General features: G+C 41.4%; 1 protein-coding gene across 1 annotated transcript in view; it reads left to right on the top strand.

The window, feature by feature from the left end:
* LOC309568441 (tyrosine-protein phosphatase non-receptor type 11-like) overlaps positions 1 to 17,808 on the top strand; it is a 241,965-nt gene that overhangs the window by 88,950 nt on the left and 135,207 nt on the right. Inside the window, exon 2 of the mRNA XM_082274109.1 lies at positions 14,770 to 14,892. Coding sequence (XP_082130235.1) covers positions 14,770 to 14,892 — 123 coding nt within the window. The remainder of the gene's footprint in view (positions 1 to 14,769; positions 14,893 to 17,808) is intronic.

Raw genomic sequence — 17,808 nt, 5'->3', positions numbered from 1 at the left:
ACTCTTTTCCAGCTAAATCTGAGCTGTGCAGACCTAAAAGCTCCCAACTTTTTCAGATGGGGGAACTCTTTTGGCAACCAATATTTTTAGCAGAAATAGGGATCCCTTGCCAGACACTTAGTACACTGCCATCATTTTACTCAGCAGTTGATTTAGCTGTTTTATACTTAAATAACTAAAGTTGCAGAGATCTTTGTAGACGTTTTAAATAGTTTTCACATTTCAGAAAGTCAAAATCTCTACTCATGCCCTCGTGACGAAGATTCTTTTTAACAATATTGATGAAACACTCCAAGGCTACCGTTACTTACAGCTGTGTGGCTTCCTTCAGCTTAGTGTAAACCGGCCACAGAAATCTATTGCATTTTTTGGGGTCTCTAGGACTGGGATGTGCAGACTCTGCAAAACGCCAGCCTACTGTTTTCTTGCTTGGTAGTACTGCATTGTGCAGCACTCCATTTTTATCACTCGCTCTATTTTCACATTATATAATTATATATATATATATATATATATCTAATATATATCTCTCTCTATATCAAAAACCTAACCTGTCAAGCTTTAAAAATTTGTGGGGCCATAAAAATGGTGACAAACTGGGATAACCAAAATTTTCCATAGGCGATGCTTAAAAAAAAAAAATCAGTTTGGAGTTAACCATAATCACTTCTATTTTTTTTTTTTTTTTTTTATACGATACATTTTAATCACCTTATTTATACTATTGGGAGTAAGAGCCCATTCACACTACTGCGACTTGTCAGGTGACTGGTCAGCCTGACAAGTCGCAGTCCATGCAGTGCTACGGGAACCGTTCTAATAGGAGCGACTCAAGTCGCTCCGACTTAGAAAGTAGTTCCTGTACTACTTCGGGGCGACATCGGAGCGACTTGCATTGACATTCATTATATGAAGTCCGTGCAAGTCGTGCTGAAGTCGGGGTGCACGCGGCTTCACAGGTCGCCCCCGAAGTCGTGCCGCGGTAGTGTGAACCGGTGTAACGTTAGAAAACCATACCTCGTTAGAATTCCATACCCTCGTCACTTCCTGTCTGAAACAGCTGAGCAGTGCGCATGCTCAGAGCCCCGAATACGTCATTGCACAGCAGAGAAGTTCACAAGTGCGCATGCTCGGAGGGAATGAAATTATCACGGCACTGTGTGTAATGTTATACTTGCGGTGGTTACATTAAAAAACTGTTCGGCTGCAACATGGGGCAACATGGGGCATCTCCTCTCCTATCCCTGACACTTCCCTGATCTCGGCTAATAAATATAAAAGCGGCGTCCGGTGTATGAAATGTAAGTGACGGCGATCTCGGCTCCGTGATCCGCTTTTATATTTATTAGCCGAAATCAGGGAAGTGAGAGGGATAGGAGCGGAGATGACTGATGTTGCAGAGGAGCTGTTTTAAAGTAATCGCGGCAAGTATAACATTACACACACTACTGTGAGAAATCCATACCCTCCGTAGGAGCACCGGAAGTGACGAGGGTATGGTTTTTTCACGGAACACCGGCACTTAAGCTTCTATTTTTTTTTTTTTTTTTTTTTTTATACGATACATTTTAATCACCTTATTTATACTATTAGAAGTAAAGCTGCCCAATTTTTTTTGTATTGCAGGTATCAAAGCCAGCTCTACCAACATGTTAACACATAGCTGCACAAATAATTTTATTCTGATACTGCTGTGCTGTAAAATTTACAGCAATGGCAGTAAAAGTGTTAAAATGTGAAATAATAAAACTGTCTCTTGCTGCAATATTCATATTCAATCCAGCTTTCCCCCACAGCACTTTTTTCTGCTACTTGTGGCCAGTCTGATGGCCAGCATCCGCCAGCATCATTCAATCTGCTTCCTCTGAGCCTAGCCTCCTGGACCTGCCCGAGTCTGTGACTGGACAGTGAATGGAGAAACAGCACTGTGATGAGCTCATCTGTCACTGTGTGTTCTCTTTCTATGTGCATTCTTCTTGTCACTACTGATTGGCTGCTTGTTCTATTTCACACCCTCCCTGTGCTGTACAAGAGTTGTAAGAGGCAAAATAACTCATTATTTCCTGCTGAACCTCCTTCCGTACTTCAGTACCATCAGTGCTCAGTAAGCAAGCCCCTTTCTCTGGGCTACAAGCTGCATCCTAGAGAAACACGTTGTTTTATCTCTGCAACCTTGGTAATTAGAAACCATGTAAGGCTACACACTGCTGTGGCTATAGCCATCTGATTATGCATTTCAGCTTAGGTGGTCTTAGGCTATGTGGAGATAAAATGATTTGTTGGAGCATTTCTTGCGTATAAAGGGAAATTGCACCTTTCAGTTTTAAAAATAGTTGTGCCCATTGGAAGATACTTACTTCCTTTATCCATATTCCATGGACCATAATATTATGAATTTCCCATCACTTTCTTTCCTGTAATTTTCAGGACCAAACGGGTAGATCAGCCAACCAGGGACACCAATGGCAATAAAAACCCATCCAAGATTCTAACCCTTCCCCGCACTATTCGAAAAGCTAGTGGGAGGTTTTGGCTGCAGTTTGAACATTCTTTATGCCAGTCCTGGACATTAAACACCAGTGATTTAAAAGTGCAAAACTAACCAATTTAAGCGTGTTATCTGTAGTATTTTGGCATTTCTTTTGCTCAGTTATTCAGCCTTCAGAGATGCATTTAAAAAAAAAAAAAGTCAGTATAGAGGACTGGCCTACATGATGGAAACTTGCGTAGTTCTTATACAAATTCTATATCTCTTCCTTTTCAAAGGGTATGTGGAATCCATGAATGGTCTCCTGACTCACAGCTGTTTACAGTAGATAATGCACGCCAGTGGGTGGTGACCTGATAACAGGCTGTCTTCTGGGTCCTCAACATAGACTGTCTGACCTACTGGAGAAAGATTTAGCTGAACTTGTTTCCCTGCTCTGTAGTCCTTTTCCTGTTATGCAGTGGGCCATTTCCAATGGTGATTGGTTAAATTCCAGCTTGTATGTTCTTCTTTTTTTTTTTTTTTTTTTTTTAATACTAGTATGTAACTTTTTTCTGCAAAAGTGTGCCCATTGCACAGGATAATTTTGGGTTGGCATTATACTGGAAAAGGAAAGACACCACTGGGGCCAGGCTGCAAAAATGAGTACATTTTTAAAAATAAATTTCAATATACTGTGTGTGTATGTATATGTATGTATATATATATATATATATATATATATATATATATATATATATATATATATATATATATATATATAATTATGTATGTATGTGTGTATATATATATATAATAAATAAATAAATATGCTATATTACAAAAAGTATTGGGACGCCTACCTTTACAAGCACATGAACATTAATGGCGTCTTAGTCCGTAGGGTTAAATATTGAGTTGGCCCACCATTTGCAGCTATACAAGCTTGAACTCTTCTAGGAATGCTGTCCACAAGGTTTAGGAGCGTGTCTATGGGAATGTTTGACTATTCTTACAGGAGACTAATTTGTGAGATCAGGCACTGATGTTGGAAGAGAAGGTCTGATTCGCAGTTTGCGCTCTAATTCATACCAAAGGTGTTCTATCGGGTTGAGGTCAGGACTCTGTGGTGGCCAGTCAAGTTCCTCCTCCCCAAGCTTGTTCATCCATGTCTTTATGGACCTTGCTTTGGGGGATTATGGGGTGTGGTTGTTTTTTAGGGGTTGGGCTTGGTCCCTTAGTTCCAGTGAAGGGAACTCTTGACTCTTGTCAGCATACCAAGACATTTTGGAAAATTTCATGTTCCCAACTTTGTGAGAACAGTTTGGGAATGGCTCTTCCAGTTCCAACATGACTGCGCACCAGTGCACAAAGCACTGGTGTGCAGGCCTTCTCTTCAACATCAGTGCCTGACCTCACAAATGCGCTTCTGGAAGAATGGTCAAACATTCCCATAGACACACTCCTAAACCTTGTGGACAGCCTTCCCAGAAGAGTTAAAGCGGAGTTCCGGGCACAGATGTCATTTTTTACTAAACATACCCCCGGGACAGTCAGGGCTAGCACATTCCACAATGGCTAGCCTCTGATCTGTCCCGGTTCGCACTTACCTTTTAGAAGAAATACTTACTTATAAAATTTCTTCCACAGCGTTTCCATCTCTCTTGTGGGCAGCTGAAGCCGGCGCGGTCCTCTTCTGTGTCTTTTTCCGTGTCTTCTTGTCCCAGAATGCTCCCGTCCCGGAATCTCGTCACTTCCGGTGCGGCGCCGCATTCCTCCACAGCTTCTGGGCATGCCCAGAAGCTGTTTAGCAGGGGAATGGCGTCGCCCGGAAATGACGAGCGGGGCCGGTGCTGTCACATTGATTCCTGGGAGCTATGACGTTCAGCTCCCAGGAATCATAGCGAGACAGGAAGTGACGGGGTGAGCCGCGGCTCCGAGGGAGGAAGTACTCCGAGGGATCGAAGGTGAGTATCTTCGATCTTCAATTACAAGGTGAGTAAACAAAAAAAAAAAAAAAAAAAACCTAACTATCCAATTCCTTTTCAGGTGAGGTCTACCTAGCGGAGGGGCACAAAAAAAAATATCGTTTTTGTGCCCGGAACTCCGCTTTAAAGCTGGTATAGCTGCAAAGGGTGGGCCAACTCAATATTGAAACCTTTGAACTAATACTGGGATTCCATTAAAATTCATGTGCGTGTAAATGCAGACATCCCAATACTTTTTGGTTATTAGTGTGTGTGATGGATGTAGTATAAATGTGTGTATGTATATACAGTGCCTTGCGAAAGTATTCGGCCCCAACAACAACAAGTGGGACACAATCATGAAGTGGAATGAAATTTATTGGGTATTTCAAACTTTTTTAACAAATAAAAAACTCAACAATTCCATTCCATTGTAGATTTTGCTTCTTTATGTTTTGGATCATTGTCTTGTTGGAAGACAAATCTCCGTCCCAGTCTCAGGTCTTTTGCAGACTCCATCAGGTTTTCTTCCAGAATGGTCCTGTATTTTGCTCGATCCATCTTCCCATCAATTTTAACCATCTTCCCTGACCCTGCTGAAGAAAAGCAGGCCCAAACCATGATGCTGCCACCAACATGTTTGACAGTGGGGATGGTGTGTTCAGGGTGATGAGCTGTGTTGCTTTTACGCCAAACCTTTTGCATTGTTGCCAAAAAGTTCGATTTTGGTTTCATCTGACCAGAGCACCTTCTTCCACATGTTTGGTGTGGCTCCCAGGTGGCTTGTGGCAAACTTTTTAAACAACACTTTTTATGGATATCTTTAAGAAATGGCTTTCTTCTTGCCACTCTTCCATAAAGGCCAGATTTGTGCAGTATACGACTGATTGTTGTCCTATGGACAGAGTCTCCCACCTCAGCTGTAGATCTCTGCAGTTCATCCAGAGTGATCATGGGCCTCTTGGCTGCATCTCTGATCAGTCTTCTCCTTGTATGAGCTGAAAGTTTAGAGGGACGGCCAGGTCTTCGTAGATTTGCAGTGGTCTGATTCTCCCATTTCAATATTATCACTTGCACAGTGCTCCTTGGGATATTTAAAGCTTGGGAAATCTTTTTGTATCCAAATCCGGCTTTAAACTTCTCCACTACAGTATCTCGGACCTGCCTGGTGTGTTCCTTGTTCTTCATGATGCTCTCTGCGCTTTAAACGGACCTCTGAGACTATCACAGTGCAGGTTCATTTATACGGAGACTTGATTACACACAGGTGGATTCTATTTATCATCATTAGTCATTTAGGTCAACATTGGATCATTCAGAGATCCTCACTGAACTTCTGGAGAGGGTTTGCTGCACTGAAAGTAAAGGGGCTGAATAATTTTGGACGCCAATTTTTCAGTTTTTTTATTTTTTAAAAAAGTTTGAAATATCCAATAAATTTCGTTCCACTTCGTGATTGTGTCCCACTTGTTGTTGATTCTTCACAAAAAATTAGTTTTATATCTTTATGTTTGAAACCTGAAATGTGGCTAAGACCCGGTCCACACTAGCGCGACTTGTCAGCCTGAGAAGTTGCGCTCCCTTGCAGTCCATTGACTGCTACAGGACCCATTCTAATAGGAGCGACAAGACGCTCCGACTTAGAAAAAGGGTCCTGTACTACTTCGGGGGGCAACCTTGGAACGACTTGCATAGAATTCTATTATGTGAAGTCCATGCAAGTTGCTCCGAAGTCGTGGTGCATGGGAATTCACAAGTCGCCCCCGAAGTAGTACAGAGTCGTGTCGCCCCAGTGTGAACCGACTCAAAAGGTCGCAAAGTTCAATGGGGCCGAATACTTTCGCAAGGCACTGTGTGTGTGTATGTATGTATGTGTGTATATATATGTATGTGTGTGTGTGTGTGTGTGTGTGTATATATGTATGTAATATATATATATATATATATATATATATATATATATATATATATATATATATATATATATATATATATATATACACACACTTGTGTATATATACACATAGATATATATATATATATATATATATAGGTATGTGTGTGTGTATAGGTAGATAGATACACATATTATATATATTTATATATAATATAATATAATGTGTGTATATCAAAATACTAATAAACCCTTTTGACTCAACTCAGACTTCTTTGAGCATTCTTCAGTGAAACGGTAACCGCGAAACTCCCAGGCACTATATCCAATTTCAAAAAAGACTTGAACTGTAGATCAGACACTTCCTCTCATAAAGCTTGGTGGCTGCTACCCCAGCCAGACTGAGATGCTCTCATCCTCCCCTCTCTATCATTCCTATTTGCCATCTAGAGCTATGTATACACTAGTAAAGTGTTTGATTTTTTTCGAAGGAACATTTGTTCATTTTTCTAATTCTGATTGGGGTCAAATAGACCTTTTATTTTTTACTGCAGTGATGAGAAAATTTGAAGGATGGAACATTTTTCTTGAATGTACAAATTTCTAAAGTACGTACGTAGTTTTCATTTGTCCATTTTTCTAAAATTGAATGCTAAAAGCAAAAATATCTTGAACTACTTTTAAATATTCAAATGTTCTGAGACTTTTCCTTTGAATTTTCAAACAGATTTTCATTCAAAATTCTACTAGCTTATACCTGGCTTATATGCTGTCCCCTCAAAATAACTCAACACAAAGCCAACACAATGTCTAAACTGCTGGCAACAAAAGTGAGTACACCCCTAAGTGAAAATGTCCAATTAGCCATTTCCCCTCCCCGGTGTCATGTGACTCGTTAGTGTTACAAGGTCTAGACGTATGAGTGCTGCCAGCATTGCTGAAGAGGTTGAAGGGGTGGGGGTTCAGCCTGTCAGTGCTCAGACCATATGCTGCACACTGAATCAAATTGGTCTGCATGGCTGTCGTCCCAGAAGGAAGCATCTTCTAAAGATGGTGCACAAGAAAGCCCGCAAACAGTTTTCTGAAGACAAGCAGACTAAGGACATGGATTACTGGAACCATGTCCTGTGGTCTGATGAGACAAAGATAAACCTATTTAGTTCAGATGATGTCAAGCGTGTGTGGCAGCAACCAGGTGAGGAGTACAAAGACAAGTGTGTCTTGCCTACAGTCAAGCATGGTGGTGGGAGTGTCATGGTCTGGGGCTGCATGAGTGCTGCCGCCACTGGGATGGTACAGTTCATTGAGGGAAAACCATGAATGCCAACATGCACTGTGACATACTGAAGCAGAACATGATCCCCCACCCTTCAGAGACTGGGCCGCAGGGCAGTATTCCAACATAACGACCCCAAACACCCCTTCAAGGCAACCATTGCCTTGCTAAAGAAGCTGAGGGTAAGCGCAATGGACTGGCCAAACATGTCTCCAGACCTAAACCCTATTGAGCATCTGTGGGGCATCCTCAAACAGAAGGTGGAGTGCAACGTCTCTAACATCCACCAGCTTTGTGACGTTGTCATGGAGGAGTGAAAGAGGACCCCAGTAGTAACCTGTGAAGCTCTGGTGAACTCCATCCCCCAAGAGGGTTAAGGCAGTGCTGGAAAATAATGGTGGCCACACAAACTATTGACACTTTGGGCCCAATTTGGACATTCACACTTAGGGGTGTACATTTGTTGCTAGCGGTTTAGACATTAATGGCTGTTGAGTTATTTTGAGGGGACAGCAAATTTACACTGTTATACAAGCTGTACACTTACTACTTTACATTGTAACAAAATATCATTTATTCAGTATTGTCACATGAAAAGATGTAATAAAATATTTACAAAAAAGTGAGGAGTGTACTCACTCTTGTGAGATGTGAGGGGTGTACTTACTTTTGTGAGATACTGTATATAGGTGTAGTTCTATGTAGAGTTTGTGTGCTAATTTATTGAATAAATGTGTTCAAAGTATAATATACAAGTTGATAAATTCTGTGTGATTTAAGAGCAGGGTTAATAGTGCAGAGAGCTTGTAGAGGGATGTGTCCTTTGTGGCAGAGAGTGTGTGATGTAACTGTCATACCGCAGTGTGGGTTTTAGGCATCAGGAGTGCCGGCCTAGAAGTTCTGTATACTTTGTTGCATCAGATTATGTTGTAGTGTTACATTATATTGGCACGGCGTGCAGAGATGGCTAAATTCTGACTAGACTGTTTTAATAAATGAGAAAATGTAGAAAAAAAGGGTGTCGAAAAAAATAACATAACAGCTCTGTTCGCCTTCTCAATGTTTTGGCTTAAATCCTAGGCCCGAACCAGGTAGGCAAGAATGCAGATCAGGCTAAAAATTATAGGTGGTTATTATTGGAGTCGCCAGTTTGTTTACAGCTTGTTGCTGCTTCCTCCTAGTACTTACAGGAGCATGAACATTAAAGTGGTTGTAAACCCCATTTATGAAACTTTGAGCTAAGCACATATATCTGTAGTGTTTACTTATCTCTCTCCAAAGCTCTAGTGCTTACTTATCTCTCTCCAAAGCTCTAAGTGTCATTTCTCTCTGTTGCTTCTTTCCTCTGTTATTAGCATGAGTCGCGTATGACAAGTTCTGTGACACATGAGATAACATGAGCTTAAAATTTGTGTCAGGAAGGGAGCTTAGAGGGAGATAAGCAACACAGCTTGTCTATTCAGAATACAGCTCTGCATGTTCCTTTTGTTTCTCTGCCTATGTGGAGGGGGGGTGTTTCCCTTTCCTCCAATCAGCTCCCACACAGTGCAAGTCCAGTCTCCCCACCCTTCCCTATGTACTGCTGAAAGATTAACGATCTGCACTTTTCAAAGGGTGTAGAAAGGGACTGCCTGTGGATATACAAGTAAACTTACATAGGAGGATTTTTTTTAATCTCTGTGTATCATCTGAGGCTATTCACTTCACTGGATATATGTGAGAGTTTACAACCACTTTAAGCTAACCTTTCACATTGCATGTGTGTTAAAAAAAAAAAAAAGCAAAGTATTGAACATTTCCTTAAAAAAAATAGCTTGGCCCACCCATGGTTACTGATTGGACAATACAAGGGCAGCAGCACAACGATAAGGTCATCACTCTACTCTCTCAAACTGTTCACAAGCTTGCAGCATCAAACTGACAGCACTGTGCAAGCCAATAGAGCCAAGGCTATCCAACACCCAGGGAAAATAAATACTCATAATAGCTGTATTTCAAAATATGTTTTACTATTATTTTAAATGAATACATAACTGGAAAAAACTGCATTTTTATTTCTCGGGAATTCAGCTTCATGTTCTAGTTTGGCAGGAAAGTGCCATTAAAATGAATGACTGCAGTTCCTGTGTCTTGCTGTCGGCCTTGTTGCAGCCTTCTGTGCCTGCCATCTATACATGCTGCGATAGATCCATAAAGCCACAGTTATATAAAATTGGCTAATTCTTATTCATAGACGTACGGAATCACTTCTGACTGTATCCTAAGCCGCTTGCATGTCTGTTTATAGTGTGTGGAGCTTGTATTTAAATTGTTTCAAGGATACGTATACAGTCAAGCAGGTCAGCCATCTGTGCGTCAAATGTTTGCATGGACAGAGGACACCTAAACTTCTTGTGCGGTCCACCTAACTACTTAGCTGCTTCTGTCTTATCTTAACAGGAAGTGGTTCTAGGTTTGGATTGGGAATTTTTTTCGTGTTTAGTAGACATCCTCATCCAGCTCTGAAGTGTTGATTCATACTTTTTAAAGTAAGCTTGTATGGAAAAAGCAGGAAAAGCAAGGGTCCCTGTGGTTCCTACACTTTTTTAGCACTGCCACCCACTTGAGTACTGTTTTAAAAAAAAAAAAAAAAAAAAGAAAAAAAAAAAACCTTAGGTATTTTATAGGAATTTTCCGTAGTGTGAAGGAAGGTGCAGATCAGGGCAGTTCTGAAAAAAAGGTGAAAAGACACACTGTTTTGCAAGATCACGCCAACTTTGGCCATTTTATCCATAGCGAAGGTTTACTTTATATGTAGTAACAATAGAAGAAGAAAGAGAGTCTTGAGACCGAAAAAAAACCCATGAAAATAATATGCGTTCAGGACAGGAAATAGGTGGAAGACAGCCAAAGGTGTTTTGCTTAAAGTGGAAGTTCACCTTAATACTAAAATTTCTAAATCTACTGGCATCACCAATCTAAGGCTAACCTATCTAACCCTGTAAAAGAAGAAATCTCTATTAGTGATCGACCGTTATAGGTTTTTCGTTGCCGATACCAATATTTTGGCCAAGGCATATCATATAGGCCGATATTTTCGTACATTTAAAAAAAATATATATTTTTATCACTTGACAGGTACTCTTGTGGAGGGATCTGGGGGTCTAAAACCCCTCCTCTGAATTTAAAAGCATTCAAAACGCCAAGTTTGGCTGTTTTGAATGCTTTAATTTTAATTTTTTTTTTTAATCTGGCGCATGACATTTCCAAGGTTTTTACATGGAGACCCGATCAGAGCCGAATGCGGCTTTGATAAGGTCTTCAGCGGCTGTGCTGGCTGGTTGCCTGGGTCTCCCGGTGGGATGGGAGACCCGGGCGAGCCGCGGAAGGCGGCAGGAGGGGGGGGGGCGCGGACGTCCCCTTGCCCTCCTTGTAATGACAGCAGAGTGGCTTCTCAGCGGCATCGGTTGTCATTACAAGACAGCCGACCGTCTGCTTATGGCATCACTCCTATACAAGCACTTTCCTGAAATAGTGGTGGCCAAATCCAATATATTGGGGAAAGTGCAGATGGGTCCTCGATATATCCGCTTTGCCGATAATCGGTTGATCACGAATCGCTATACATACCTTTTGCTGAAGGCGCTGCGCTTCAGTCTCCAGCAGCGGAAGCTCCGCAGAAGAGACAGCTGTCAACAGCTGGGAAATAACGTCACCCATAGTTACTATGGGGCTTCCGTTGTCAGCTGCCTCCTCTGCACCCGTCTTCACAGTGAAGCCACCGCTGACCGCTCAGTGCGGAACCAGACCGGAGTGGCTTTAGAGAAGGTATGTGTAGCGATTTTCTTCTTTACGGGGCTAGATAGGTTAGTCTTAGATTGTGGATGCCTATAGATTTAGAAATGTTAGTATTAGGGTGAACTACTTTAAAGACCAATTTACATGTATCTAAAGGAAGAAAGGGTAGTCATCTGTCATTTTTCCAGAAATGTGGGACTTGTACATCAAGTGGTACACATCCCGATGTAGGTGGTACATGGCATGGCTCAGAATTTATGTACAGCTCGGCCCAAGATATTAATAGGCACTAGAGAGAATATGCTGATCTAACTAGCACATCGGGTATGTATCGGCTATAAGACCTCAGAGAAGACAAGGCGGTAAATGTGTAGGAAATTAAGGGCAGAGTGTTCTGGCTGGGTTTTCAAATGCTTGGAAACTCTCATTAAAAGTAATTTAATATAGAGTGACACATAAAATTCAACAAAAAGCCCATTAATAAAGTTGGCGAAATGCAGCCCTTAGAAAATTCTTAGTTTTTAACGCTTGTGCAACTCATTAAAGTGAAACTGTCATAAAGCTGGGCAGCCTAGAATGTACATATGATGGAAAATGTGCAAGGAGGGAATATGAAAATCTGCATGCCAAGAAGATTAGTGCATACAGAGATACAGACTGCTGAATTCTGTCAAATTGTCAATGGTTCTGTATACCTCAAACCTAGTTCTGACATCTCCTACCTCCTAAACCTCTTTGATGGTCAATAAAGCCTCGTACACACGCAACGAATTTCCGCCGACCGGTCGTCCGTCTTTTGTCCAGAGTGGTGTCTGTTGGTTGGATTGTGCCTAGACTGCACACAAATTTTCCCGCATGACAGAATTCTACTTCAGAAGTGATGTCATGTGTTGGATTGCTTTCTTTGTGTTCTTTCATCTCTGAGCATGCCTAGTCTTGCTCATAAGATTTTTTCCCCATCAATCTGTACTGATGAGACGAAAATCGGACGTGTTTTGACTGTCGACAAAAATTATATAGCCTGCACACCAGGATTTTTTCGGCCGAAAGGTTGTCGGAAGCACCATACTAACAAGCCGAAAATCGGCATATCGGTCGTCGGACAAAAGTTACCGGCCAAATTTCTACTCGTGTGTACGGGGCTTTAGGATAAGCATCCAAATGCAAAGCTTCAGTGACAGAAAGGGGCAGGGCCAGGCTTGACTTTTCTAATGTCAGGATTTTAATATAAATTCAGCTTTCCTTTTTATTTGCATCTACTGGATCTTTTTACATCTGGTTTTCACTGAAGATCGCCTCTACTAAATATTTTTCATGTGCTCACTTTGAATTGCTTAGCTTTGTGTCAGATTATGTTAACAGAACGCAAGTAAATTGGATGTTTGACACTCCCTGTTAATGACTAGAGCTCAAACGAATGCATATTAAAGTAATTTCCCTTTGGAAAACTCCCTTAGGAGTTCATTTCTGTACTCTGTGAAATCACAGCAGCAGGCAGGATTGCCCACACCTTCCACTACTTTTTTTTTTTTTTTTTTTTATCAAAACATAAAAAATTTGCTGACATAGAACATTTTTTACTGACAACCTCAATTAGACCCAAAACGCCTTTTGCTAACTAAAATGACCATTATTTAAACAGTGCAAAAAATAAATACAATACTCACAACAGTTAAACTGACTTGCTTTGGGGCTTTTGCATATGGGCGGCTGGGCTTGATTCCCGGCTTATTTTCTCCATCTGATCAGCCCAGGGCAGCATACAGCCTCTCATTGACTTGAATGGGTGTGCACTGCTGTGATCACATATATGATGGTGCTTTCGAAAACACGAGTACAGCACATTCTAGGAAACTTTTCTTTATTTTTTGCATATGCCGTACGCGGTACTGGTGTTTAAGATAGCACCACTGTATATGTGGTATATGTGAGTACAGCACCACAATTCACCCAAAACAGAGTTTTCAGTTCTGTCCAGACTGGGTGTTTAAAAAGCCTTAGGGCCCTCTTATGTTTTTATAGTGCGTAATGCCTCATACACACGCAACGATTGTTGGCCGTGAATTTTCAGCCAACGTCCGATCGGCCGATTTTCGGCTTGTTAGCATGATGCTTCCGACAAACGACTGCAACTTTTCGGCCGAACAAAATCTGGTGTGCATGCTATAAAATTTTTGTTGGCCGTCTACAGAATGGCCGATTTTCCGTCAGTCAGTACAGATTTCTATAGACAAAAATCTGATGAGCAAGACTGGGCATGCTTAGAGAAGAAAAAACACACGGAAAGTAAACCAAAACATGACATCACTTCTGAAGTTGGTTTTTGTTGGCCGATAAAATTTGTGTGCAGTCTAGACACTGGACAAAAGACGGCCGATCGGTCGGCCAACAATCGTTGCGTGTGTACGAGGCATTACCCTGCATTGCATTTAAGCAGTCTTATACAATTTATTGGGCTGACAATGAACCTAAACATCCTAAAAATCAAACCTACCCTTGGTGTTTTTTCTACAAAAAAAAAAAAAAATGCACTAGTGTGCATTGCCGTGTGTTGGGGTGCCATTTCAAATTTAAATGAATTCCAACGCAGTAATGCATGCATTGCCATGATACACAAGTCTAAATGGGTCCTCTAAGAATCTGCACATCATTCTTGATATATAAGGCTCATGTGCGAGGCAGCAGATGAGGCTGTACATTTTTCAGGCAAATCGCCCAGGTCCAACTCCCTGGGACCCCCAACCTCCTCCCCGGTGCTACAAGCGATTAGCACTGCAGCAATGATTGTGAATTGACTCTTTGACTGGCATGGAGCAGGCAGACTTTGAATAGGCTGCCCATCCTGTGCAGATTCCAGACTGGCACTGACATCCCACATCTCAGGTCACATGCCCAAGCTCAGCTGATCCAGGAACGGCTGGCTCAGAGTCTGCACTTGCGCTGTCTGCTTTAACTGGCAACAGGGACATTTATACTGGCGAACATTTTGTGGTGGGAGCAAAATGACACTTTTTTATAAACTGTCTGTATGTTAACAGATGGTGGACAACCCTAGCCCTAGGTCTCGATGCCCCTGATAAACAAGTAGCTAAGTAGCACGCTTTCCTAAAGGCAATTGGATCTATAGCTCCAATTGCCTTGAGAAAATGGGCTTTTGACATAAGAAACTTTCATCGTATGGGTGTGTTTTTTTACTATTTTAAGCCTTTGGAATGTATTGCCAAATTAGGAAGCGTGATATGCCGTGGGTACCCTGGACTTTTTTCTTGGATTGCTTACTTTAACAGAAACCTTTACTATTATTCCATTGAACAAGAATATGGCAAAGTATGCCACCTTTTTGTATTTTTTTTTTCTTTATAATTTACAGAAACGTTTTCTATTTTAGATGGTTCCATCCAAATATCAATGGACTGGAAGCTGAAACTCTCCTCCTGACACATGGAGTCCATGGGAGCTTCCTAGCTCGTCCCAGCAAAAGCAATCCAGGTGACTTTACCCTGTCTGTCAGGTAAGATTGCACCAGGGTGATTGCAGAATGACTTTGTCTGCCATGATACATTTATGTTTGTTCTGAACACAGGATGTGTGTTTTGTAAATGGTTTAGGAAAGTAAGAAAAGCACTCCGCACCCCTTCCCAGAGAAAGTGTAAAATACACACTGAAGGCTCCCATTGACTATACCAGATCAGGCAAAAATGAAATGTCTATTTGGGAACCACAGCCCTTAGAGGGCAGTTTTTACAGAAAAAAGTGATCAGTCTGGTTAGAAAACTTTCTGATCCATATGTTTAGTTGAGTGATTATTGGACACTGGGAATATCTACACAAAGTTAAAATGAAGATCAAACTAAAGTAAAAGAATGTCTGTACTCAACATATTTGCCTGGTTTTTGGTGGAATGGATGGGACTGCATACCTGACCATTTCTTTACTGTTGTCTGGCACCCAGCATTGAGATAATTGCCACCAATAACATGGCTATAGAGAATTTACTCTCCAGCGATAGTTGTAGTTAAAGTGGGGGAAATGTCTTGAGGTCCTGAATGGCTGTAATGGTCCCACAGGAAATTAAACCTTGACCCCCTAAAACTTTCTTGAAAGAACCATAAGGACTGCCATTGTTGACCTTTTTCATGAAGATGATGCCTAGCAGCCCATGCTCACTGGCATTATTTTTTTCGAATAACTGGCTCACAACTGGTATACATATCATGGAAGTCAGAGGTTCCCATCTGCATACCTGTTCCAGCATAGTAACGCATGATATTGAAGTAAAGGCCCGTACACACGTACCGATTGTCGGCCGTAAATATTCGGCCAACGTCCGATCGGCCGATTGTCGGCTTGCTAGTATGATGCTTCCGACAACCGACTGCGACTTTTCGGCCGAACAAAATCTGCTCCGCATGCTATAAAATTTTTGTTGGCAAACACCAGAACGGCCGATTGTTCGTCAGTCAGTACAGATTTCGGCCGACAAAAGCCAGATGAGCAAGACTGGGCATGCTCAGAGAAGAAAAAACACACGGAAAGTTGACCATCACATGACATCACTTCTGCAGCTGGTTGTTGTTGGCCGACAAAATTCGTGTGCAGTCTAGAGCACATTTAAACCAACACAACAACACTGGACAAAAGACGGCCGATCGTTCGGCCGACAATCGGTACGTGTGTACGGGGCTTAAGAGGGTCACCATGACAGCTAGTCAACTAGCATTTACAGTTAAAGAATGAATGGCAGCCTCCATGTTTTTCTCAAAAAAGTTCACATTAAAGCTGAAGTTTTAGTATATAAATGTATTGTATGGGACACATTCAAATGTATATCCCTACACCTGCAGCGCTGCTTCGGAGTGGCTGTCTTCCAGTCATGCAAAGGTTAGCAGCTTCTACTGACGAAAGTTGCACTGCTCGCCTGCCCCCTTCTGTCCTCTGCAGTATTCATATTGCCTCACATTCTGTGATTGGGCAGAGGAGAGTTTGTCATTTAACTGCCTCTCCTGCATTCGCAGAATGCGATACATTGCGGGAGTTCGAGTACGAGAGGACAGAAGGCTGAGTGAGCGGCACAACTTTTCTCAGTAGTAGGAGATGTTGTTAATTCTCACAGCACTGAAAGATGGTTGCTTCAGGCAGTATGTGGCTGCTGTGAAGGGACACTGCAGGATGATTTTTGGAAGAAGCAGCTGCCTACATGTATTAATATACTGTATACACAATTACAGATAACTAATGTATATGGTGGTGTACCCCCCTTAAAAAATACTATTTTTTTAGATTTAAATGGCCAGATTTTCAATTTTTGTCAGATCTAATGACTACATGAGGTTGAAAACTGTAGAGTGAAAAATCTGGTGCAGCTGTGCATGGTAGCCAATCTGCTTCTAACTTCAGCTTGCCTAAGTAAGCTTTGACCAAAAAACAATGGAAGCTTATTAGTTTCTTTGCAGAGCGGCACCAGATTTTGAACTGTCCAGTTTTAGTAAATCAACCCATTTGTGACCTCAAAACTCAGATGGTGGTCTGAGACTTAAAGGGTAACTCCACTTTCATGGGAAAAAATGCAAATAAAACAAACGTATAGCACATACAATTGCTACACAAGGCATATTGTAAATTAATGTTTTTTAAAATTACTTTTCCTTTTTCAAACTGCAGCGCTGTCTTTTTCTGTAAAATGCTATTCAATATGGCTACCTGAAGGCATTCTGTACAACATTGCTATATATATATATATATATATATATATATATATATATATATATATATATATATATATATATATATATATATATATATATAAACCCCCAGAAATATCACTTTCTGCTTTGTGATTGGATCACTGATTTTTCTGGAAGTCTCCACTGAGATACAAGTCCGCTTTTGGGCATCCTCCGCAACAAAAAATTCATTTTTGGTTAGATACTCCCAAAGGCTTAATCCCTTCTAAAGGGATTCAGACCCAACATTTTTCTCATTATAACACTACAAGTAATTCAGCTGATTAATAATTAAAAAGTCACTACCATTCAAATTTACTCTGCAGACTTCTGAGCAGAAGCAGGAAGTAATCTGTAATAAAGTTTGTCCTTGCAATGTACATTGATCACCCAGAGGGAATTGGTCTCTCACAACAAAAACGGAGTTGCTCTTTATGTTAGAAGTCTAAAGCACTGTACACAGGGGCTGAATGTTAGGAGATATCGGCCGGTTCAAAAAAAAAAAAAAAACGCCAACATTGGGCCCCAACAGAAGCTGGCAGAATGAAAACCAGCAGCCAAACCACTCCCGATCAGCACTCTGATCCAGCGGTGGAGGGTGCTGATCGGAGTGTTGTGGTGGGGGAGCTTTTAGAACACAACAGCTGTGGGGGAGTTCACCGTACTAGCTTAGGTATTATAGCGGCTCCGATTGGAGCTAACAG

This window comes from Pelophylax lessonae (assembly GCF_965119305.1).
Source record: "Pelophylax lessonae genome assembly, chromosome: 12".
Taxonomy (NCBI): Eukaryota; Metazoa; Chordata; class Amphibia; order Anura; family Ranidae; genus Pelophylax; species Pelophylax lessonae.
Note: the sequence above shows the minus strand (reverse complement) of the source record. Positions and strands in the feature narration are given on the sequence as shown.